The 25,662-nt window shown below is 35.2% G+C and overlaps 1 protein-coding gene across 1 annotated transcript in view; it reads left to right on the top strand.

Annotated features, from left to right (window-relative positions):
* CACNA2D3 (calcium voltage-gated channel auxiliary subunit alpha2delta 3) overlaps positions 1-25,662 on the top strand; it is a 474,057-nt gene that overhangs the window by 218,399 nt on the left and 229,996 nt on the right. The window contains exons 11-13 of the mRNA XM_009639329.2: positions 114-188; positions 14,374-14,463; positions 20,277-20,390. Coding sequence (XP_009637624.1) covers positions 114-188; positions 14,374-14,463; positions 20,277-20,390 — 279 coding nt within the window. The remainder of the gene's footprint in view (positions 1-113; positions 189-14,373; positions 14,464-20,276; positions 20,391-25,662) is intronic.

Below are 25,662 nucleotides of genomic sequence, written 5' to 3'. Positions count from 1 at the left end.
TTTTTATTCTTGCTTCATGTGCATGTTTCACTAGTTCTAAATAATTAAATTAAATTGTATTTTTCAAAGCTTTTAATTAAATTTTTCATCATACTTTTTATTTTTCTCTATAGTATAATGAAGAACTTCACTATGTAGAGCCATGTCTGAATGGAACATTAGTTCAAGCAGACAGAGCCAACAAAGAGGTAAGGAATGAAAGTAACAAAACAGCAGAGAGATAGGATGCGGTGCGTAACAATGGGCTATAATGATCTTTTCCTAGTACAATGCATTCCATTATTAGAATTTATTAATTATTCTCCTTATGCCATTTCAAAGGAGTCTTATATGACTCAGTAGGAAGAAGAAGAAATAAGCTCCTAGTAAATTTGATTGAATAAACTTAATGGAAAAATACAGAAATCACTGAAAATTATACTGTTAATAAAGTTTAGTAATTACTTTAAGTAAAGTACTTCAGTTGCTTTAAATTGAACTATTATTCTGTTACCAAGAATTACTGAGGAAGAGAATGCATTTTTAAGTCGAACTAATGCTAAAGTTGAAACAAAATCTCAAAAAAAATGAAAACAAATATAATACTATGTGAATAAAAATAGAGCATTCCAAACAGGTGTCTCAAAATAATAATGCATTCATTCAAGAAAGTTCTGTGAAAGCATCCAAATTAATTACATCCTAGTGGCAATTTTTGGAAAAAAAAAATACTGTGATTTCAGTGAAATTTTTATTTGAAGGGAGCTTGCAATATGAATCTGCGGCTTGAAGTTTAGTTTACTGCCTGCCATTCAAATGCAGTTGCTCTGTACAAGTATTACTCCCTCACATTTCTTAGATGGGTGAGGTAAAATTGGTTGTGCCATGTAAAAATATGAAATAAGATAGTTGAAAAGTCCTGCATTTCTTGTAGAGGAAAAGGCTTGTTAAAATAAGCCACTTGTGTTATTGTAGAAATGCTTCCCTGCTATAAGTTTCCTCTCTAATTAAAGTGACTTGTCCACCTATACTGAGTCTTGCTTGTGGCTGGAGAGGGCAGCAGTCTTGCATCTTTCTTTGAATACTATGATCTTTTTTTTTACTAAAGGCAAATCAGAAAAGTTTCAACTGATCACTGAATTGTGCTTAATGTTCAGTGTGGTAGTTTGTTTTTGCTGACAAAGTGAATGAGATGTTACAGGAAGGAGAAAACATAGGTTTGAAAACACACTTCTAAGTGTGTCACTGTTAGATCTTTTTATGTATACGAAGACAAAATTGATTTGATCTGGTTATGGTGAACTTTACTCCATTGTATTATTCACGAGTTCTTTGCATTTTACCTACATATACACCTACATTCTACAGGAATTATTCTTCACGGGCTGCTTCCTTAGTATTCTTGATGTTCTCCACTGTTGATTCTTAGATTATCTAAATATCGTTTGGCTACTATGTGGGATGACGTGAATTGTTTCTAATCATTTAGTGTTGAAGGCCCTTATTTATGAACTGTGATGCAGTTTTCTAAATGAGCATTTTATTGTGGGTGCATCTAATGAGCCATATGAAAGCTGTGCAAGTTCTAGAATTGAAGCTAAAGATTCAATTATATTGCCCAGATGTACTGCCTGGAATTAATCCTGCTGTTAACCTTTCCATCACTCTGCAACTGATCGAAATGCAGATTACCATACACGCATATGCTACTTCATGTCAGATTCGTTTTAATTTAGTTGATCAAAAAGTTTGTATGCCACCCAGATGATGCTCAAATTTTTATGAACAGTGCTCAATTATTCAAAATAGCCAAGTATAATTTCATGTTTTGTTCTTCAGAGTAGGCTTCAATATAATTTCGAGTTAGCTAAATTTTATTTTTTTATTATTTATTTCTGGAGTCACTTCATGCTTTATTTTGCCTATAAATTGAATAATACATCCAGGGTTTCAGAGAATAACTAAATAGGACCTTTTTTTCTAGTTATTCATATTAGTGAGTTCTTCCCTTGAAAGGACAGAACTAGAGAATAAACTTGAGATAGGTAACATGTAATAGTTCCATGTATTTTTATATACTATGACTTTGTCAGTCTTCATTTGTTTCTTAACTTCTGTGAAGTTATATGTTCTTACTATTTTTCTAGTTTGTGTAATGAAGTTAATTTATTTGCCTAAACACTGGAAGGCACAGAAGTGCCATTGCCCAGAGGATAGCTCAGAATATAAAGTAAAAATTGTCAAGGAGATGGACAACCACTTAATCCTAAATGAGTAATTCAGTTATGCTCCTGAATTCATAGTTACAAACAGCTTTCTGACTTGTTTGATATTATTGTAAGATCTGATACTGTGTGATTTGAATATACCTACATAGCAAAATTACCTGGGGACGTCATCAAAAACTCACTGAATTGCCCGGAAAAGTTTTTCTTGAATTCATAGTCTTTTGGTCATGTCTACAGAAAATAGACATCTTAAAATGTTGTTACTCTGCACATTCCAAAACTGGTCAAGAGCTATCAGAGTATTTAGCTGTGTTTTGGAACTCATCATGAGAGTTCAATCGTTTGGGCTATTACTTTCATTTCTGTGAGCCTGGAAGATGTACTAGGCTTCTCCTGTAGTTTTTTCCATGTAATTGCCAAGTGTCCATTGTAATATCAGATGAAAGTAGATGAAATTGCACTTTCTCAACCAGCCTTACCAAGGTAAATACTCCTTTGCATGTTCACTGGTGGTAATAACTCTTGTTTATTAAAGGATAAAACAGAAACAAGAAAAATATCACAACAAACACTATGTATTTTGTCAAACAGCCATTATCAACATATAACCATAACTTTCTGCATTGGTAGAGCAGGTAATTGGCAGGCAATGTTTTAAAATATATACTACTGTTTATACGTGTATACATATGCCTGATACTTTGGAAGCCCAACACAGGTGTGGAGATGTTACTATACATTCCTTCCAGAAATTTCTATTCTTTATCTTTTAATGTCAAATATTTTCCTCAGCTGAATGGAAGCAAGGATAATCACATCTGTTACTACCAGAATAAGCACCATTAGCACCAAAATAAATAAAAACATTATCAAATATGTTAGAACTTTTTTTATTTAGCGAGCAAATATCTATTTCCATATGCTAACTTTAAACAGAAACAGTTAGAAATTGCTGTCATGGTATTTCATATTACAACAGTTTTCCCTTATGTGGAAAGAGGAGATGTATATTGCTGATGGTTGCAGGGACTGAATTTTTAACAGTTCACTCTACCACTCCTTTATATTGCTATATATACACCTGACCTTACTAAGGACAGGTATTACTTAATGCAACATCTATTGCTGGAAGCATGCATAAAACCGTGCTATTAATTTATGCTGAGTAAACTTGAACTTCTACCATTCTGGCAGTATATACTCTCTCTCTCTTTATTTTTCTTTCTTTTTTTTTTTTTTTTTTAACCCATAATACGTGAGTGGTGGTATCAAAAATTCCCATTAAATGATCCTTAAAAAAAATCCCCCCCAACACACGGACACACCACCCAAGTTCTTGCAACTGCATCTTGCTAGTAGACATCACATGTAGCAAATAAACAGTTCTTAGAAGCAGAGATAAGAAATTACTTTAATATGTTTGACTGGAGCTTTTTATCTCATGAGGAAAGCAGCTGTTTCAATAACTCCAAATAAAAATTGCTTTCACAGGATCAGTATCCCAGCCTCCATTTGTCTTGAAAGTATTTATTGAAGAGCTACTTTGCTGTCTTTATATAAGGCTCAGATGTTTTCAAATGGAATATTTCTACTCTGAGGATGCCATGCTGAATGTCTTTCTTTGAATCGAGTTTTCTTTAATGTCTAAACTTTAACAAAACAAAGAAAGAAAAAAAAGAAAATTTAAAAGATTAGACAATCCTTATCACTTGCACTTCACTTGTAGTGAGCTAAAGGGCAAACAGGCTTTTCAGCAGAATAAATAGGGTTAAATTATACTAACTTGGGGCAGATGGGCCAGGGCTGAACTTGGAAAGAGATTAGGTCCTTTTTTGGGGGAACAGCTGAGTGTGGTTGCTTCTGCTGAGGGTTCCCTTCTGCCAGCACAGGCAATGAATGCCCTGCTCACCCTGACCTCTTGCCCAGGCGCAGTAGCAGCCAGCCTGGCTTTCCAAGCAGTAGGCTTAAGTCAGATCGATTGGTTTGCCACCTGCAGCAGTCTGCTGCCTCGGGCAGTTGGGCTGTAGCCAGAGCCTATCCTGTTCCCATGCACAGCCTGTCTAGGTAAGATGAAACCTGGGAGCATCTTCAGGGAATGGAGCATAAGGATTTTTTTTGGTAGGCTACAGGAAACTGCTTCAGCCTTAGGGCTTAAAGAAGCCTGGGAAATGAGTGCTTCTTAGTGGTGTTGGTGCTGAATGTTCAATGGGATTACGGGTAGCAAATGAACATGCTCTTTCACATACAGGGATGGGTTGCAGAAATTCTTCTCCATAATGTGCCGGGAATGTAACAGGCTTCCAAAGAGCCAGACTTTCAGAAAATCCAATTAGTCTTGGGGGAAAAAAAAAGAAAAGCTATCTGGTGTCTGGTTTACACATTTTCTCAGTGAAACAGTGTGACTCTTATTTTTGGGAGTTTTCTCCCCCCCCGTCCCCCTAACATCTTTTCTGGGGAGGGAAGCAGTATTGTAAACACAGTGTTAGTTTTCACACATTGGCTGTGGACCTCTTACTATTATTTTCTGGACCACAGTGTGAGAACTACTTACCTGAAAGAAAAAAATCCATTTTCATTAAAGTATTAAAAAGCATTTAAAGCATTGTAAGCCTCTTATATCCACTCTGTGGTGACACTCTCCCTTGAGTAATGTGGCTCAGTTTTCTGTTCCAGGTGTCAGGAAAAATATTATAAAGCCCACGTTTCCCACACCCACACCACACCCCCCCCCCACCCCCATTTTTTTCTCTTAGTCTTTCAGGTAGGAATGTGGGCCTGACATTAAAGTAAATCTGTACAAAGTGTGTACAGATTGCATTTCCCTTTGAATGACAACCCAGTTATTGATGAAGCTGCATTTGTCTCCTCTACAATGTGCAATCTGTATTCCAGTTGCATGTTTACTTAAATTGTTACTTCCCTACCTCTGTAGTTAATATTTTAGATGTCTCTTTGCACAGCCATTTTAGTAAGGTGTGACAGGTTAGATTTACTTGTTAATTTGTATGATATGGCCCAAGTTAGCCAAAGATTCTTGTTTTGTGAAGTAGAGAGAACAGTTAGGAAAGAAAATGTAGCATGAGTACTTTGACCTTTGCAACTTTCAACTTAGCCAAATGAATGTTTTGAAGATTGGTACAGATTTTGTAGTGATGGAGTAGTGAAGGCAGGAAATTTTTTTTTTTTTTTTTTTTTTTTGTGAAGAAGCCTCATCATATGTGTAGGGGGTACTTGATCAAGATCACTTCTTTATTAAAGCGCTAATAAATACCTGTCTGGTGCACTACAGTAGATTTTTAAAGGACATCAAATAAGTTTAGTATAATTAAGCATTTACATATTTAACATATCCATGCATTTTTATTATGGGAAATGAATGAAGGTTGGAGAAAACAGGTTTTCAGCCATGAATCTCCAGCATGTTGATCAAGTAACATGCTTTTCTTTAAGAAAGAGTGAGGATAAGTTGAAAGAAGTGATGATTCTAAGCATTTAAACCTGTTCCCTACCAGCTTCAAGAAAAGCAAAGTAATGAAGTCTTGAAAATCTTAATCGAACTTTATTCTTTTTTTTATGGCTAGCAACAACCTACAAGGAAGAGATGCTAATATAATATGTTTATACATTGCCACAGGTTTTATCAAGTATTTTCTTTTCTGCAAAATTGTTGTTTCTGTAAAAGCTTATGTTATGTGTAGCTTTCAGAGCAGTGACGATCTAATTGCACCGTGAATTTCTGTCAGATACAACCTCAGAAAGCATGCTCCTTTTGAGAAATCATATTGAATCAAGTCTGGTTTATGCATTTATACAAGACAAACTTACAACTTCTAATATGGCAGTGATGTGAGTGGTGTTAATATATGTGCCATCAGTTTACTAGGATATAAAGTAGGCATCCCAGTACTATATTTCTTTCAACATATAGTGTTTCTACTTTAATTTTTACAGTAGGAGAATATAGTGATTTGTTTTAAGAATAATTATAATTTCAAGTGATATGGCAGGCATCAAGTTGCATCCACTTATTTCTAAACTTTTTGTAGTCTAGCATTTGTCATAAAACTTTTGTGTTGGCACATACCTGCATTAAAGGTTCAGTTGAGCTGTGTGGAGACGTATTCTCAGAATGCTGTAAACTATCCCTAATTTGCAAAACTTGCTTCAAGTTTCGTTTATCGCAAAGATTAAATCTATAATTACATTGGGTAGCATAAATGAGGTTGAAATTAATCTGTGATCCTAAATGTGGTTTAGTAATATAAAATATGTAACATATATTTGAATTTTACCAGACTAATTTATAATTTGGCATTAGGATTAACCAGCTGCTACCTTGAAGTGTATCAATTTGCCATACACAAATTTAAAAAAGAGAGGGAAATAGTTCAGACACTATTTTGTCACTGTCTGCACTTTCTCCACAAATTACAAACATGTGGAACTGCCTATTTTAATACTAGTTTTCTTGGGCCAAGAGGTTTTTGTCTTTGAGAAACTCCATGTTACAATTTACCTACCCCAAAGGAATCGTATGACAATCTGATTTAGTGTAACTCCAGATTTAAAGTAACAATATTACAATATACATTCCTCTTTTATATGTTGTTTTAATGTACTATATATGGGTTGAGGACATTTCTCTGTAAACGTTTCCAGATGAAATATATCATCTTCTAGATGCACAGATAGGCACAGTAACTCCACATTGAATCGAGGACTTACCCCTGCGTAAATTAGAATGACAAAAATAGACAGATGTAGTGTATAACTTCCAATGAGCTTTTATTTTTCTATGCAATTACCAGAAATTAAATAACCAGAAGACTGATTCAGCAATGAAGCTGAGTGAAATTGCCAATAAGAGGTTGGTAAATACAAATTTTGCATATTGAGTTTTATTTAAGCAGATTACTTAGGTGTGTATTTATCTATCCATCTCTGTCAGATCTCCAAAAAAGACTGTTGACTGCATTGCTTAGCTGTTAAAAAAACCAAAAACATTGACGTCTCACTGAAATCTACTTTTTAAAAAAATGGATAGCTATTATAGACCCCCAAACCTTTCAGCTAGCCCCAGACCGCTGAAATTTGGTCTGAAGTTTTCTATTGCAGCCCCAGGCAACTAGTTTACTTAACAAGAACTTGGTTTTAATCTGAGTATATTGAATATTGAGCTCTTTGTTCAGCATTCTTTTCAGGATTGTTCTTCTGAAAAACATCCTGTCTACCAACACACTGTGCTAGGGAACACAAGTGGTTGGATTATCTTCCCCAGAAAGCTAACCTGTAATTGCCCTGGCAATGGATTTTAAATAAGATGATGCTTAAATGCATTTTACAGATGTGAACTCACATTTATCAACTGTTAGTACATGTGGGTAAACTTCCCTGTGACACAGCAGTAAACATCACTCTCCCACCTCACACATATGCCTCCTGATTGTTTGGTGGGTTTTGGTTTTTTTTTTTTTTTTACTGGTTTATATGCTGATGTAGTTCATCTTCACAAATCTGATAAATCTTTGCCAAGTATGTCTCAGGAACATTTGGAGTTGCAGCATGCATGGATGGGTATGGGAACTAATACTAGAAGTAGCAAAGACTTGCACTAAAGCTGACAGAAAAATCTGGAGGAATGTCGAACCAATTAACAATGCTTTTCTGTAGGAAGATCACCTTTATCAGACAATTAATAGCAAATGCCATAGTTTTCCAGTGTAACTGTATAAACTCTGCTACATGTATCAGTTGTGAACTATTATTTCCCTCTTTGGAATCAGTGGAAAAAGGTCTATTCATGTATGCTTAGCCTTCAGTCCATGGTCCTGTAACCCCATCTAATTTGGGTATTCCTACTCATCATAAATGGTACCTTATTTTTGGTAATTGCAAATAAGCTATAATAAAATCTATCTGTACAGGATACTGGGACTACTATGTAGCATATTGCCTTAACAAGAAGGAAATCTGAACTTGTAATAAGAGTGCTGAAAACTGTATAAATGGGAAGTTGGGCATAACTCAATTAAGTAACTCTCCAGTAGGAAGATAAGAGTCTTGTAGACTCTGTGCCAATTAAAACTTGAGCCAAGCACACCACTATTGTGATTAGGTGAAATCATCAGTGAAATTCTGAAAATGTTTGCTATGGTAAAAAGAAGCTACACCAAAACATGAATGCCAGACATTAGGGATTACATTAGCTGACGATTTGTCAGCTTTTTTTTTTTTTTGGTATATGTGTGAGATGGCGAGGTTGTTATGGCACTTATCTGGCATTTGAGAATTGGAACTCAGTGCTCTGCTTTAATATATTATTACTTACTTTCAGATGTGTTTGTTTCCTAAGATGTCGAATGAAGATGGCTGTACGTCTTTTGTTTCCTTTCTCTTTCTTGTTTAAAAAGCATAAAACCTTGAAGGTCATGGATTATCCTCATATTATCGTAATGGAGGACAAAAATTTCCCTGACTGTTGCAGACATGGGACTCTCGTTTGTTAGGAGTGTGACCAGCTTCTATTCACTTCCAGAAACTAAAAATTTGTTGTCTTGTTGTGATTATAGATACCACTCAGCTTTTATACTCCCAGAGAGTAACCCTTGTGAAGCCATTAGAACAGCCTGTAAGATAAGAGACCAATAAAAAGAGATGCCTCAGAATTTCTTCAGAATTGCCTCCAAATCAATAAATTATTCTTCGGCTTTACTATGGGCTAGATAAACCAGCGTGTCATTTTGGCTACAAAGTTGGCAGCTTCTACGATGAAGGAAAAATTCACTTTTCACTGTTTTCTTGCCTTCATCTCAGAGGAGTTTTTAAATTGCCTGCAATGATCTGAAATTAGGAAAGGAACATCACATTCTCACCTGTATTCAGATAGCCCCCTCTACCTCCCTAAATGATTCTATGGCTCTGAGTCATGAAAAAGTGCTCTGAATCTTTCCAAAATCATAGATGTCATCTCCCAAGAACAGATTTGTTGAAATAAATTAACTTGAATTATTTAAATTTATTAACTATTAAACCTTAATAAATCAAAAGTAGGAAATTGAAAAAAGAAGTAACAGAAATATGACTTGCTATTGTATTTTCCCAAAGTATGGTCCAAAATCCTTGCAATTGTTGATTAAGCTGTGAGGCTAGAAAAGGTGAATATGCCTGGGTGTACCAAAAAATGCTGTCAATAATCTCACTATAAGAGAAGTTCCGAGTTCAATTGCGATAAATAGTTATAAATATATCCTCTTGTTCAGTTATGCCAAAGCCATATGCAATAGTGGTGTGATTTAATATTCTGTATAGCTGTCCCATGAAACATAGAAGATGAAGACCGTTAAAAATCTTTCTATGTTGTTCCTAATTTAAATTCTGAAATAGTCCAAGTCAAGTTGGGCCACCTGATTTTTAAGCAGAAATAGGCATGTGAGTACTATTTTTCATCTTTGAAACAACACCCCGTTGTTCTTCAAATAGGCTTATGTGTAATTATACCTATGACAGGAATCCATTTCCTGATTCTACTTCCATCAAATGTATTTGTTGGTTTTCTTCTGACTTAAGAGAGTCCTAACAAACTTTACACAGTTTAAAAAGAAAAGGAGAGAACCTTTTTGATTTGCTTACATAGATTATTAACAGATGTTAGGATCACTGGGACTTTCTGGTTTTGACAGTGGATAGTGTTTATAAACAGAAAAAAACCAGCAGCACGCAAGGGTGCAAGACCAAGTGCATGCATCACTGATGGTCTGGTTTGAATGCTTGTAGATATATGCAAGGACCTTGTCCTGGCTGACGTGCACAGGTGGATTTGTATCCTCGCTCTCTTCACCTCATGTTTGTCAGCCACTTCTAAATGGACCACAGATACCTCCACAGCTGAACATAGCTGTACTTCCTCACTGTAACAAGGCACAACTTCTCCTGTTGAGCTCTGGCCCTATAATTGTGTAATCAGACATCAGAGTCTGATTGTCATAATTGTGTGCCTAATTTGCATTCAGAACTACCAAGAATTATGCATGTCAATGAAGTATTTTAGTCCACAATTGCACATTCTGGTAATTGCACATGCAAATTAGGCATACAGTTGCATGCGAATGTTTGTGCACACAGTTGGACAGATATCCAATTCAAACTCTAGAAAATTCAGATATTAATCTACAAGGGCTCCAACAGAACAGTAAAGAGATGCTGAGATAAGCCAATATTATTTCTCATGCAGTTCATTACTAAAAAGAGCTATCTAAGATGTAAAGATTAAAAGATGCTTTTTGATTCATTAAGAGCAGGGGACTCTTGCTTGCTGGGGTCAGTTTGATTTCAGAAAGTTATTGAAAGTAGAATTGAGGTGTGTGTTACCTCATTCCAAAATCACTTTTTCTTTAAATTGATGTTTCAGTGTTTAATGTCCTGCCCTGACAGTACTAGTAGGGTTGAAATATACTTTTTTGTTTTGCAGTGCTTTTGTAAGGAACAAAATTATTGAATGGCAGTTGGAGACGCGTGTGGGCAAGTTGTAGAGAAATTTTGAGAGGCATGCTGGTTTGAAACTTAGATTTTCTTATGCACAAAGAACACAATGCTTTTAAAAATGCTTTTTCTAGTAACAAAGGGGACACTATAGGATGACTGGCAGGGCATTGCTGTACTGACTGGACGCGTGAAATGGGAAAAAAAAAAAAAAAAGAGTGTTTGGGGATTGGAATGTTTTTTCTTGTAAATTTTACTTAAAACAACAGCCTGAAAGATAATCATGTCAATAATATGCCCTTTGAAGTCAGAATAAGGCACTGCTTTTAAGGAGGGTAAAAAACCAGTCCCTGTGAAAATACAATGGTACATTATGGTTGTTTATTAATAAACAGCCTCAGCCAGATGTAAAGTGAAAATCTGAGGAGGCTATTCTTTGTGTTGCCTGTAAAATGAAATGTTTTCTTTTGGCATGGATCCAATTAATGCCACACATCCAGGGCATCCAGTATGATAAAAAGGGAAACAAAGAAATGTTAATTTGGATGTTGTTGTGATTTTTCCAGTGGACGTTCAAAGTGCTGAAATTCTCAAAAAAACCAAAGACAAGACAGAGAATGGAGTTGATTTAAAAAACAAATCAAAAAGCCCCATAAACCCCTTCCAGACAAAGACCAAACTGCACATGCATTTTAGATATTTAATCCTTTTGCAGAATCACCTTGTAGCATCTGTTCACTCTGAAGCCTGGAGGCAGAAAACATAGATGTGTTAAAATTTGTAGTGCACTAAATCAATTTTTAACATTTTTACTATTTTGTATCAAACAAACGTCACTATTATTTTTCTTTATATATCAACAGTGTATTTTTCAGAACATATATGTACACAGCTATGGTAAGAGAAAATATTTGTTCTCCTGACAGGTAACCTGAACTGAATGATACACTAGAGATTATACTGTTTACTAGTAATTTTTGGTAATCTGTTTATGCTCTATGTTCAGAGATTTTATAAACTTGAAGGTTTTTAATACCAAAATAATTCTAGTATAATTATGAAGCAGTAATGTATTCCAAAGAGAAATGTGATTTGTAATAAATATTTATTTTAACATATCTGATTTATGAAAAGGTACGATTAGAAACTTATTTCCAGTACAAAATTTGGCTTTATTGATTTTTTGGAGAACTCCTCTGTTCCAGGGTGAATCCCTGTGTTAGTAGGGAAGCATCTGTGGTAACCGTAAACTAACCTTAATTCCATGTATCTGGGAGAGATGAGCTGTGAGTATCGGGCTGCTTCAGCAGCTTGAAAATGTCTGGTCAACACATAACTTTGATATTGTGAAATTGTTTTTGAGATTGATGAAACAATAGTAAACTGCTTGTTTTCCATATTTTTTAACTGTTAACAGCACTTTCCATATAAAAATATCTGCTATATGTATAACTGGTTTTGCTAAGATGTTTTCTGGAGAATTTTATAAACATGATATATTTTAGTTTTTGAAGAATTCCAATGAATAATTTTAAATTCATATGAACTTTGCATATTTTGTGAAAAAGTTGTATTTTCTGAGTTTCTGAAAAGCTTTTAGTGACTGTAACAGTCCTGAGCTGTAGTTAATCCTTTTGTATATGGGCTGAGGGCCATATGTTTTGAAGTCACCCTTGAGTATTGAAGTCAGTAGTCTCTGAATCTGGCTGTTGGTCAGTTCTTGTGTTCTGAAATAGCTGTGGAAAGCACACCATGTCGTGCTGCTGACAGTTGAAGTAGCGACTGTCTGGGAAACTGCCATCTGTGCATTGCCCTGCTCTGTTCCCAGGCCATGTTCGTTGAAGTCAAGAATGTGCTGATGTGTCTTTTTATCAGTTTGGATCTAAGTTTCTGAGATACTTTGAAATGTCAAGTTGGATACAGAATAACAAGAGGTTGATGCATCTATTGAATATTTGGGTATTTTGTAGTCATTTTTATTACTTGTAAAAAATATGACAGGAACAATTCAAGGGGCAGTAGTACTTTAATTCTTCTGCAAAGATCATTATTTTGATTTGGTTTTCTTCCCTATAATAATGCTTTAAGACTAATGGACTGATAAATGAAATTGTCCTCTTACTCACTGTTGAGGTAACCTTTTTATCCAGTTGTGGAGACTGAAATAATGCTTCACAAAAGCATTGCCTCCCCTGCATTTCCCACCATGTGCCTTCATTTTCTTCTTACAAATTAATTATTAAATTTGAAAAGGTATTTAAAAGAGTAATCACTAGTACTATGGAGATGCTGACTCATATTTACTTGTTAGCTGTGTTTAAGTTGAGGGAAAAAAAAGAACCATTTTGCAGTGTAGCTGTATGGGTGTTTACACTATCCCTGCTTATTTAGACAAACAAGACTGTGTCTTTTGGCTGTTCAAAGTATTGAGCTGCGATGAACCACATTTACTAGGCCACTATGAAGTAATTGCTTTGAAAAAGCAGTCCATTTTTTGTGGCTTCAGAATTGCCTAGAGGCTAGGATGTAAATTTTCCTGTTTCAGTCTGCTGAAATTTAATAATGAAATAGGAAATTCTCTGCCTTCTAATAAACTGCTGTAATACCTTTTTATTTTATGAAATTAAAAAAAAAAGTTTCCATCAGAAAATCAGGGGAGTGAAGTACTTTGTTGTTGTTGCATACAGTGTCCCTTTATGATAGCATGGTTTGTGATACTGTTTTTAACAATTTATTGCTCCTTCTTATAAACCTAAGAGAATTTGTTTCTCCTTTGAACATTTTATTTTCAGAAAGTAGTGCTAGCATTGTCTTGAAAATACACTACTTAGTACTTCATAGCTTACCTTTTCTCTAAAAAATTACAATTTAATGTACATATTAAATAGTAGTTGTATATTTTTGTTGAGTGCAAAATTTGTGAAATTTGTCAAACTTCTGACATATCTAGAGAAAGAACATGTTTAGAAAGGAAAATATAGGATAAATTCTGCCCTGTCAACCTCTAAGAACTGCTTCTTATAAAATTTTACCCATGCTCATGGCCAGCAAGTATGGCAGCACATAATTGATGAGCCTTTTAAAACTGCAAAAAATGTGTTTAAGTGTGACTGTACAACATAATACTGAAGATAGTCATATATAGCTAGCGAGTGGTTAGCTGTCTTTCTTCTTGTGTAGAGTAGTTCTTTATCAATCTAAATATTATATTAACAGTGATAAACTGCATTTAAACTGCAGTGGCCTAACGATTAGCGTCTACCTTCTTTTAAGGAGGGATCATAACAAAAAATAGAATCTCAAACCTAAATTTCAGAAACAATTATTTTTAGTAAGTAGCAGAACCCAAGAACCTTAGAAGCTATGAAGTGAATAGAAGATATGGATATCCCTAAATAGAAACCCAAACAAAAAAAAAAAAAGGAAAATTATTTGATTGAATAACTAACAAAAAAAATATTCTCATGACAGTTTTGCATTACTATTGTTCTAACACATCCTTAGTTTAGTGTGACTTCGAGTCAAAAGGATTAACCAGGAATTACTTTGGTTTATGAATTAGTGTATGCAGTCACTTGAGCTTAAGAAGTAAGTCTAAAGAAGAATTCAGCAATGCTTAATAATTGATATCAACATGTATGTTGTTAACAATATACTGACAAGTAAAACCTTCTTGTTCATGTTTCAGCATTTCAGGGAACACCTTGACAAACTTTTTGCAAAAGGAATTGGAATGCTGGATATTGCTTTAAATGAAGCTTTCAACATGCTCAATGAAGTAAGTTAATGCTTTTCAGATTTACACTTCTGACACCTTTCTTGCTATTTAGCATTTAATGTCAATTTGAAGCTAATAAATTAGAACTCACTCAAAAATGTGATGATAGTAAAATATTATCTATAGAACAAGAGTTCTATATAATGTGTGGTGAAAGATATAAACAAATTTACATTTTTATATGTATACATTTTATATTAATGTATTTTGTGTCTATATATTCAGTATACACCCACGCATACATGTATACATTAAGGTTTATCTCAGTAGCTGTTTTAGGTGTTAAAAATACTAGGGTATATTGCACATTTCACAGTTTAGATTGTTGGTTTTTTTTCTTTGGAAGGGCTAGCGCTTTAGGAATGACAGGAATTTGTATATTCATAAACACTTTGAGAATACACACTGTTATTAGAGTTGTGAAATGATTGTCCATTGGTTTGACTTCTGGCATGACAATTAATATCTCTTATAGCTTATATAAAAAGTTATTTGAACACTTTTGTACTTCTGTAATATTCTAAGATAGAAAAGAAATGTAAAGCTTTGTCTAATCAGCTCAGAGGTGTTAATATTATTTTAACTATTTATCTGCCAAAAACATGAGGCCAAATTTCTAATAACGTTTCTGTGAACAATGTCTATAAAGAGGAATGTAGTCTCTAGAAGATGAACATCATGACCATGGAGATAATCTAGTGCAGGCATCTAGTTTCCCTCCTAAACTCCACATAAAATCAGTGTAGCATTCTTAGTTGTCCAGGAAATTGTCCTTCAAAGGATATTTTAATTCAAATCAGACCCTTTGTCTTTGCCCGAAATGCTTTTCCTCACAAGGTGCACATCAGGCTTAGTGGTTATCATGACATGATTTTATGTAGTGTATTTCAGAGGGTTTTTTTGTAATTTCTGGCAAAGGTAAAATATATTGTCATGTTATGTATTCCAGCAAAGAAAAATTTTAGCAATATTTTGATTAGGCTGACTGTACGCTTTCTTGGGAATGTATATTGGAAAAAGCAAGGCAAGACAGGAGAAAAGTGAACAGTAGTAGTAATGAAAGAGAATTAGTACAAGAGAGCAAACCAATGAAAATAAAATGCACCATCAAATATTTCTCATGATGTTATGAATTAAAACCCTAGGCAGTGTAGTAGGACTAAAGCCATTGCTTACAACATCTGTTAATGCCAATTTAGATATAGGGTTTCTGTAAAGGAGAGCATTCTTTTTTTTTTTTTTTCTTTTTTTTTAAATAACTAATTACAAGCAGATCTCTTCTCCAGGATCTTTAAACTAATGAGCGCTTTAAAATTGTAAACAGCTATATCACAAAGCTACACATTTGTGTGTGTGTGTGTGTGTATATATGTATTTCAGCTTTAAAGATAAAAAGAAACTTACAATGTTTAGAGACAAGCTTTCAAAAATCAACAAGTCACTGCCCTGTTCATACTACTTGCACCTGTGTAACATATTCAGGGTATCTCTTCTCAGTGAGCCAAAATGGCCTCCTGACATCCTTCTATGATAACCTGTTTCCAAGAAATGTATAAACTCGGTCCCTATGGGCTACAAATAACTGCTATTAGTGTGATCTCTAGGTGTGTATTACAGAAAAGCCTAAGTTTAGGGTTGAACAATATAAACCCCTTATCTTACTGCTTGATAGCTCAGATCCAGAACTAGTTTGCTTTATCGTTCTTGAACAATGCCTTGGAGTGTTGACTGGGACGCATTCATTAGAAATTAATTAGAAATTCACCCTTCCTCTCTAGTCAAAGTATGGCCCTGAAAAGAGGCACCATTTAAAAAACTACAGTGTCTCTCCTTTAAACCGAGATACATTTCCTCCAGTGTAAAAGTTACAGGGACTTAATTCCTGTCTCACAAATGAAACTCAGTAAAACTCACTATACTACAACTAAGCTTAGTAAGGATTAGTAAAGAAAGCTGGAAAAACATGTTTGTGGTACATTTTTACTTTATTAAAAGATGCAGTTTAGGCATATTCTGACTTGAGGTTTCTTCATGTCATGAAAATGGTTTTGTTTCTCTTCTTGCCCAACGTTTCCTGGGGCATCTATATTTCAGCTTTCTTTTTGGAAAAAAAATTACAACATATTAGTCTGCTGGAAAAAGAAAATCTCATCTAAAATAAGTAGCAAACTGTCTTTTGATTGAAGGATTTACCTTGCAAATGAGACCTCAAAACAATATTTTCCAAAGGTTTTGATGTGACAAGTGTGCCTGCCTTTATTACTGTAGGATCATGAATTAACTAATGGTTCTGGTTCCTTTATATTCATCTTGAAGCACAAAATTGATCAGTTCTTTTCCAGGCATAAACTCCTAACATGAAAAGATGAGGATCTTCACCCACCCACTGCCCATGTGTTCACCCAGACAGTGTGGAACTAATTCCTTCACATGGTGCTTGCCAAAAATGACAACGGGAAAAGCTGCATGAAGTAAAGAACACTTTAGATTGTTTGTAGAGGGTTTATTAAGAATCCCATTGTGGGCACTGAATATAGTCTTAGGAAACAGATACACAACAGTAAACAGCTACCAGCCTCAGTACAAGAGATGTTCTATACTAATCTTCCAAATCTGTGTAAACCAAAAATAAAACCAAAACAAACCATCACAGGTAGTGATCAAGAAGACCTGAGATGAGATTTTTTGGGTTTTTTAAAAGTGAGGCAACTGAAGTTATGATGAACGTGGTATAAAAATCTAATTAGAAAAACTGATAGTTTTGAGAATAAAGGGAACTGATATCCTATGTACTGAACTATACCTATGATGAGTGAGAGTCTTTTGATCTGTAATATCATGATGGATCATACTACATGTATGTTCAGATCTGTTGAAGGTGGAGTAGTAACTGTTTCTATTTCTACTATAAAAGGGAGTATAATAGCTTCAACCCTTCTTGCATATATACTTCCAGAATTGACAGCATAAAAATCTCTTCCATTACATACAGGCATATTGGCAAAGTCTCTGGGAGCTTCTATGAAGCAGCCTCAGCCAGAGAAAAAGCTACTTTAAGAAGCGCAGCTAACCATTTTCCACTTTGTCTACAGGATGTGACCTTTATGTGCCAGAAATCTATTCTTGTGAATTATTGGTTAGCTAAGGATGTCTCATCTACATTTTAAAAAAGGAAGGGGAGAAGGAAAGGAAAAAGTGAAAAAGCTTTGTTTTACACAAATAGTTTATTAAGATTCTGGTTGGATTTTAGAATGGTTCAGGGGTTAAACGAATTAAACGCAGTTAATTTTGCCTTGCAATTACCTTTTGGTATTTGCCTAGGTTGTTAAGACTTTTGAAGATGGTTGTTGATAGTGATGTATTTGAAAAGCACATTTAAAAATCCACTTCCAAATTCCTTCCAATCATCAATTTATGCAGTGTTCATTATACAGTGTAAGAATATAGAAGTGCTTGGTACAGTAGTTAGGCACCTACTATATCATGTGACAACTGCAATTATCTCTTTTGGTGACAAATGCGGTCTTTGCAGTGATTACCTTTAAAAAAATCGTAGCCAATTAAATAAAATTCTGTGACATTTCAAAGACGCTTAATCACAACCAAATGCTGTAAATGTCAGGATGCATTGAAATTTTTGCTGCTAACTGATGAATCACTGAGTTAATTGTAGTTCATCATAAGGCCCTTGTCATTGTTATTATTATGGAAAACACTTTCATCACTCTTGCTATTCAATAAAATTAAAGTTCTAGACAAATATGAGAAGATATTACTCATCAAAGCTTTTGAATTTAATATCATTCTTCAAAATATTCAAACAGATAACTATATAGAATGATGCAGATGCATACAGAGTGATGTCTTAAAATAACTATATGAAGACATTCTCCCTTCATTAATTTCCCTTTTAACATACCTGTTCTCTTTCAAAATATGTTGTCCATATGAAGAATATATCCCTTGACAAAGTGACTTCATCTTTATGAGAAAATATTGCATCTAAGATCACACTAATGAAGGAATCCCACTTTAATAATTCTGGTTCTGGTTCAGACTGGAAAAAAAGTCATGACTGAAGAATTTTAAGGATAGACTGCCTTGCAGGTATCACAGATAAGTGTCTTCATGCAGGCGGTGACCAGAATATAGCTGACTCTGTCAACCCACATTAGTTTCCCTTTAAGTAACATGTTTCTCTTACTGTTTGCTGAGTTTCCTGTTTGATCAAAAGGAAACTGATCTGGAGGAGAGCTGCAGGTGATATAAATGATTGTTGAATGATATTTGTGGATGTGATTACTCAGATATAGAAATGTGAAGGCAGAAGAAAAAAGGACAGAGCACTGCTGGAACCCACCATCTACTCCCTTTCCTACTGCAGGCATGTCTACAAAGATGACATTTTTAGGAATTAAGAACTTTTTGTAGAAAAAAGGTTTTCAGAGTTTTTGAAAGAACAGTGAATAAGTAAGGGTGAGTAGACTGCATAAAGCTTAAGGAAAGAGCAGTTGCTGGCCCAAATCAAACTAGAATATTCTGAATAAATTTTGTTGAATCCAGAAGCAGTCAGAGTCCCTGCAAGGTAATTCACCTTTAAATTTAAATACTACTTCTCAAATGGAACGACCTTTTTTGGGGCACTGTTAGTCACAGATAGGCTGGTGACATGAAGTGAGACAAGGTAATTATTGCTTGGCTTTCTCAGTACCAGTATAAAGGTGGTAGGATAAGGCCTTGTCTGGCCTCAAAATTGGTAATGTACCTGACAACTACATAAGAAGAGAACAAAAGGAGTTTGTTCATTCATTAGTATGTATTGAAATGTTAGCTCAATCTATAAAGAGTTGTGTGTAATGCCCCAGTTCACTGATCTTTTCACAGGTATTTTTTAGTGTTTGTACAGAGTAATTAAAAATCAAATAATTTTCCAACTTTGCATTTTTTTGCTAAAAGCCAGATGTTTCACCTAAGTTCCTTGAATATATAAAATGATACACAGACAAAGAAGAACCTATTCTGCAATAAGAGCAAATGGAGACACGTGGATTCGCAATTAAGGCACCAACTCCGGAACCAAGAGATCAAAGCTTATGTTATGACTCAGTCCAAATTACTTGCTCCTTGACCAGGAGAAAATCCCATTTGTGGAACGATGAAATGTTCTTTGCATACTCCAAAGGATATTTTGATTGCTGTCCAAGTACCTATGCTCAAGTACTGCTGTTCAGCAGCTTGAATTACTTATATGTATTAATTTCGAGTAATAGGAGAAACTGAGAATATATAAATATTAACTTGGTTCTCCCAGATAAACATTTTATGAAAAATAACATAGGGAATGTAATCCTGAGTGAATATGGATGTCATATGAACAGCTGTATGTCTCGCTATAAGTGGTGTATCTTCTGTACTTTGCAGTAAAATTATCATTCATTTCTTCTTCTTGTGTAGCTTGTTCTTTTAAAATTATATTTAAATCAAAGCAAGCCCCATGTAGATTCATCAATGCATAACATATCTAAAACAGGGGAATACACTTTTAATTCAGGGAAGTGCTATATTTATGTATGTTTCTTATTTTTCAAGCTGATAACATGTGGATATATAATGAATGCTGATTCTGTTGCACAATTGAAGTTAGGATTCAGTAAGAACATAGTATCTATGTTAAAATGTTTTCAACCTAAGACTTTTTCACCTACTGCTAATCATGCTATAGGTTTGACAAGATCCCTGTTTAGTCAGTGCAATCCTATCTATCTTCATGTAACAGGAATGTGCTGTAACTAAATGATTGTTTGCTTTCTCAGTTCAATCACACAGGACAAGGAAGTATTTGCAGCCAAGCCATAATGCTGATTACTGATGGAGCTGTGGACACATATGATACAATATTTGCAAAATATAATTGGCCAGACAGAAAAGTAAGTATGTTATCACCTTTATTCGATGGAAAACCCAAAACTTCATATCCAGTATAAAGTGTATGCCTATTGAAAAGTCAGTAACAATCTTTCTAGTGATCTAAATGATTTTGGTTAACTGGATGTTTCACTAATGACAAAAATGATGCTTATGTGATAATGCTCGAGGGTAGAGGTGGCCTTTTACTGTAGTAACCAACTTAGGATAATAAGATATTAAGGAAATATTTCCCTTGGGGGTATATTTTTGACCATTATATAGTGCTTCCCCTGTGAGACATCATTAAACACGAAAAAAAATTTCTCTTCATACTCCCAAAATACTTATTAATAATTCATTGCTTTTTGAAGCTGAAGAGGGATCTGTACTGTGGACAGTGAATGGTTTAATGGAGAAGGACCAGATGTGGTACTCAGTATTTTTAATTTCTTTATTTGGCAGAGTGAGGGGTAGAGTTGGCAATTAGTGAGATTTTATTAAAAATTTAGTTTGTTCTATCGATCTGTATCAAGAAATTCGCCCAGAATTAAATTACATTGTTATATAACATATGGGTGTTATATGGTAGTGCAGAAATGCCTTGAATTTTCCTAATTAGAAAGCTCTAGTAGGTCTCGTATTTGGATGTGAAATAATTTCCTTCTATACTGTTTATCTTCTGCTAAAGCAAGATTTGGGACTATTTTAGGAAGTTTTTGTAGTTTGAGATACCTGTTGTACCCATATGCCTGTGGAAGCAACAACCTCACTCTTCAAAGTGCAATTTGACCAAGTAATTGATTAGTGCCACATGGGATTTCAGTATTTTGTGGAAAAAAAGTAGTAGTTCTGATTTGTAGATTTTAGTCATGTTTCTATCATTTATAAAATTACATTTGCTTCCTGTTCTCCCTTTTCTTGTTTACCTGAACTAAACCTCATCTAATAGCAATCAGTGAGAAAGAAAAAATGGGAAATTGGTGATTTTTTTTTTTACTGATCTTCTGAAAATGTTATGTCAATTACTGTCATTTCATGTAGTAAAAATGACACACAACTGTTCTACTTTTTGTGTGTTAAGAGGTTTTTATTCAGAGAATGTAGAGTAATAACTAACTGCAATCTGAAGATCTATTCTCTTCAGATACCTTGCTCACTGCTTTTATGTAACTTCATTCTCTAAATGAAGAAAGTTCATACTTTTTGTGATTTTACCAGGACATGCTAGGAAGTCTGTCGCCTTTAAAAGAATGCAAGGATGTGTTGGTATTTATGCATATTCTGAGACTTGTAATACTTTTCATTGAGGGCCACAAAAATGATCTGGGGGCTGGAGCACCTCTCCTATGAGGACAGGCTGAGGGAGTTGGGCTTGTTCAGCCTGGAGAAGAGAAGGCTCCGGGGAGACCTGATTGCGGCCTTTCAGTACCTAAAGGGGGCCTATAGGAAAGACGGGGAAAATCTTTTTAGTAGGGCCAGCAGTGACAAGACAAGGGGTAATGGTTTTAAACTAAACCAGGGTAGGTTTAGACTGGGTATAAGGAAGAAATTCTTTGCAATGAGGGTGGTGAAACACTGGAACAGGTTGCCCAGAGAGGTAGTGGAGGCCCCATCCCTGGAAACATTCAAGACCAGGTTGGACGGGGCTCTGAGCAGCCTGATCTAGTTAGTGGTGTCCCTCCTCCTGCAGGGGGGTTGGACTAGATGACCTCTAGGGGTCCCTTCCAACCCAAAACATTCTATGATTCTATGATTCTATGATTCATGTGAATCGATGCTAGCCTTTTCGTAGTGGAAGAGATGAGGAAGTTCAATATTTAATTAATGCATTAAGATATAGAACTAGATATTATGAATGAAGTTCCACTGGATGTCAGCACTTGTCCATTTTGGTATTTATTGTACTTTGTTGGGTCACATCTCAATTGGCAATGGCAATTTTGTTTAAATATAACAGAAATATTTGTTTCTACTGTAAAATACAAGTACCTCCTTGAAATGTGGTGATCAACTATTTATGAGTCAGAATAGAATACCTTTGATCTTTGTCTCCCTACTTTTCTTCAGTGCTTTTTACTGAGATTATTTGTTGTCGCTATTTTCATGAAAATATCTCCTGCCTTTTCTTATTCTGTACTTACTGTTGAAGATGGGTGATTCTTCAGGGGTAAAGCTTTTATTGATTTTTCTGTTGATTAATTCAACAATTGGAAAGTTAGGGCTTTATAAAATACATTTGTCTATTGAAATTACTGGATAATTCTGGAAACAGTAACATACTTGAACTGCAGCTTGTTCTTCAGATATGTAAATATTCAAAACGGAATCTGTTTGTATCAGACAGGTCATATGTTATGTTTTTCTTCCTAAGTAAATGAGTGTAACTTGTTAATATTATATGGTTTAAGTCTTATCAGCTGGCTGTGCTCATATAAATGCCTGGCAGTAATATAGTCTCAATATATCTCTTAAATGCTTCTTTGTATCCACACTTATTTTCAAATGTTTTCTGAGAGAAAAAAGACAAATATAGCCTGATTGTGAAATTATTATTATAATAGTTGCTTCTTCAGATCACAAATGTTTATAAACAGGCATTTTTTTTTTTGAGTAATTCCCAGATGTTTGTATACACTTCTACCCTATAGAAATGGTCTTTAGTCAATTAAATCTTGCAATGGTTCAAGATTTCCATGATCAGATGACGTATGAAGAATTTTCATTAAGCAATATATAAATTTAAACTAAATTCAAACAAATCAGAAGAGGATATGAGGAATATGACTGAATCTAAGTTGTCTTTGGAATTTCAATCAGTATTTCTGGCACCTTCTCCCTCCCACTAATTTAATCTCCTTTCCACTTTTGATATGATGGAGTGACTTTGTAGGCTAGCATTATCTGTGTTTTATGAAAACATAACTAATTTTGTTCTACTGGAAAGGAGGCTTAAAAGTTGTTGGGTTTTTAAAAAAAAAAAAAAAAAGTCTTGCGGCCAGTCTTTCCTCTCTTATTCAATGGGATATTATCTGATTTGAGTTGTTAAGTCCTCAAATGTTCCATGAGAACATTTTAATTTGTCTAGCAAACACTGATGTCTAAGGAGATTTACGGAATCTCTCGGAAGGATGTGCCGCTGATGTCCTGTATTTTCTTATACTGTGAAGTTAGTTCCTCTCTTAAGGATGGAAAGAGACTGAGCAAACTCTCTCTATCATACTAAATCAGTAAGGAAAGAATTATCTGAAACAGGCTAGTATTTTCAGAAAACCATGTGTTATACCTCTTTCATGTGCAAGTCAACAGCTTTATCTGAGATACCAATACTTAGCACAGCTGTTGCCATAAGCAGCAGGACAGGTTTCCCTTTGGGTGTACTTCTGCGAAGGCCTAGTATGAAGGGTTCTTGTTTAGCAAGGACATGGTTTTTAGGGAGTAGCTTTTACTTGATATGCAATATTCTACCCACTCTTATAAAATATTTAATGTATTACACAATATGCTAAAGTCTGTATTAGAAAATATGTAGAAAAAAAAATTCAGTTTGTCGTCTTTTCAGCCTGAAATGTTTCAGTATGAAAAATGTAAAGATTTCCATATGTATGCTTTAATGCATTAGAGCTTTCAATATTTTTTGTTGGATTTGTTGTTCTAGAAGGGAAGAATTATTGAAAATGCAATATTCTTCATATTTGCAATGTCATTGTGCCTAAAAATTATGCATATGGTGCATTTCAAGATCCCTTGCTTTTGCATTACACCATCTTCATTCTCTCCAAAGCCATTTTTTGTATTTATAAATCACACCTTTGAACTGCTTAGTAGTTTTTTTTCCTCATGTTTTTTGTCCTCATTGCCTTGCCATCTTTCTCATAATTTATGTTTTTCCACTGTGGTGGACAGTGATGGACAAAGTAATAGCTCTAAGCTAAGTCCTTAAGTTTGTTTACCACAGTTACCTTGTCAGCAAAGTTCCTATTTTAGTTACGTTATATCTAACATTAGATAATATTCAATATGTCATCATATATTGGGTTTGCATGGCAAGGTTTTTGGTTGCACGGGGGCTACAGGGGTGGCTTCTGTGAGAAGCTCCCAGAAGCTTCCCCTATGTCTGACAGAGCCAATGCCAGCTGGCTCCAAGACGGACCCACCACTGGCCAAGGTTGAGCCACCAGTGATGGTGGTAGCGCCTCTGGGATTTTATTATTTAAGAAGGGGAAGAAGCTGTTATGTGACAGCAATTGCAGCCAGAGAGAGGAGTGAGAATATGAGAGAGAAACAGCCCTGCAGACACCCAGGTCAGTGCAGCAGGAGGTGGGAGATGATGCTCCAGGTGTCAGAGCAGAGATTTCCCCGCAGCCTCTGGTGCAGCCCATGGTGGGGGCAGGCTGTCCCCCTGCAGCCCAGGGAGGCCCACGGGGGAGCAGATGTCCACCTTCAGCCTGGGGAGGACCCCACGCCAGAGCAGGGGGGTGCCTGAAGGAGGCTGTGGCAATGTGGAAAACCTGCGCTGGAGCAGGCTCCTGGCAGGACCTGTGGCCCCATGGAAGATGTTTTAAGGTTTAGTTTTGATTTCTTATTACCCTGCTCTGATTTGATTGGTAATAAATTAATTTAAATTCTTCCCCAAGTTGAGTCTGTTTTACCCATGATGATAATTGCTAAGTGAGCTCCCTGTCCTTATCTTGACCCAAAAGCCTGTCATTGTATTTTCTCTCCCCTATCCAGCTGAGGAGGGGGAGTGACAGAGCAGCTTTGGTGGGAGCCTGGTTTCCAGCCAGGATCAACCCACCACAAGTTGCAGCAGAAACATCTTGTTCTCTTATAGAAAGGAACAAATACTTCGTATAACTGTGAAGGCTTTGCCAGTTTGTCGGTGACAATCTCTAAAAAAGCAGAATACATACATACTGTCGCTATGTAAATAACAATTCATATTTTCTTCTTTTTTCCAAGCCATATATATCTTTGCAACAGATAGTATTTTTTAAAAAGGATACTGTGTAAACAGGGATAAGGGCACTTTATTACATACTGTTGTAGATGTATTCTGTCCGACAACTGATTAAAAACCTGCTTTCTGATAATGTATTCAATAAAAATGTTATGGTGATAATTTTGAAATGGAATAGTGTGGCTCCAATTAAATACCCAAAGTAGCTTCAAGTAATTGAATTTTGGGGAGTGGAAGGACACATCAGCCTGATTTTGTGTATGAGCTAGAGAATTATGACCATCAAAAGACTATTTAAAATTTATCTTCTGGACTGTTTCCCTGAAAGAAAGAAC

This window comes from Egretta garzetta, unplaced genomic scaffold, assembly GCF_000687185.1.
Source record: "Egretta garzetta isolate BGI_Z169 unplaced genomic scaffold, ASM68718v1 scaffold215, whole genome shotgun sequence".
NCBI lineage: Eukaryota > Metazoa > Chordata > Aves > Pelecaniformes > Ardeidae > Egretta > Egretta garzetta.
This window is presented reverse-complemented; position numbering and strand designations above follow the sequence as displayed.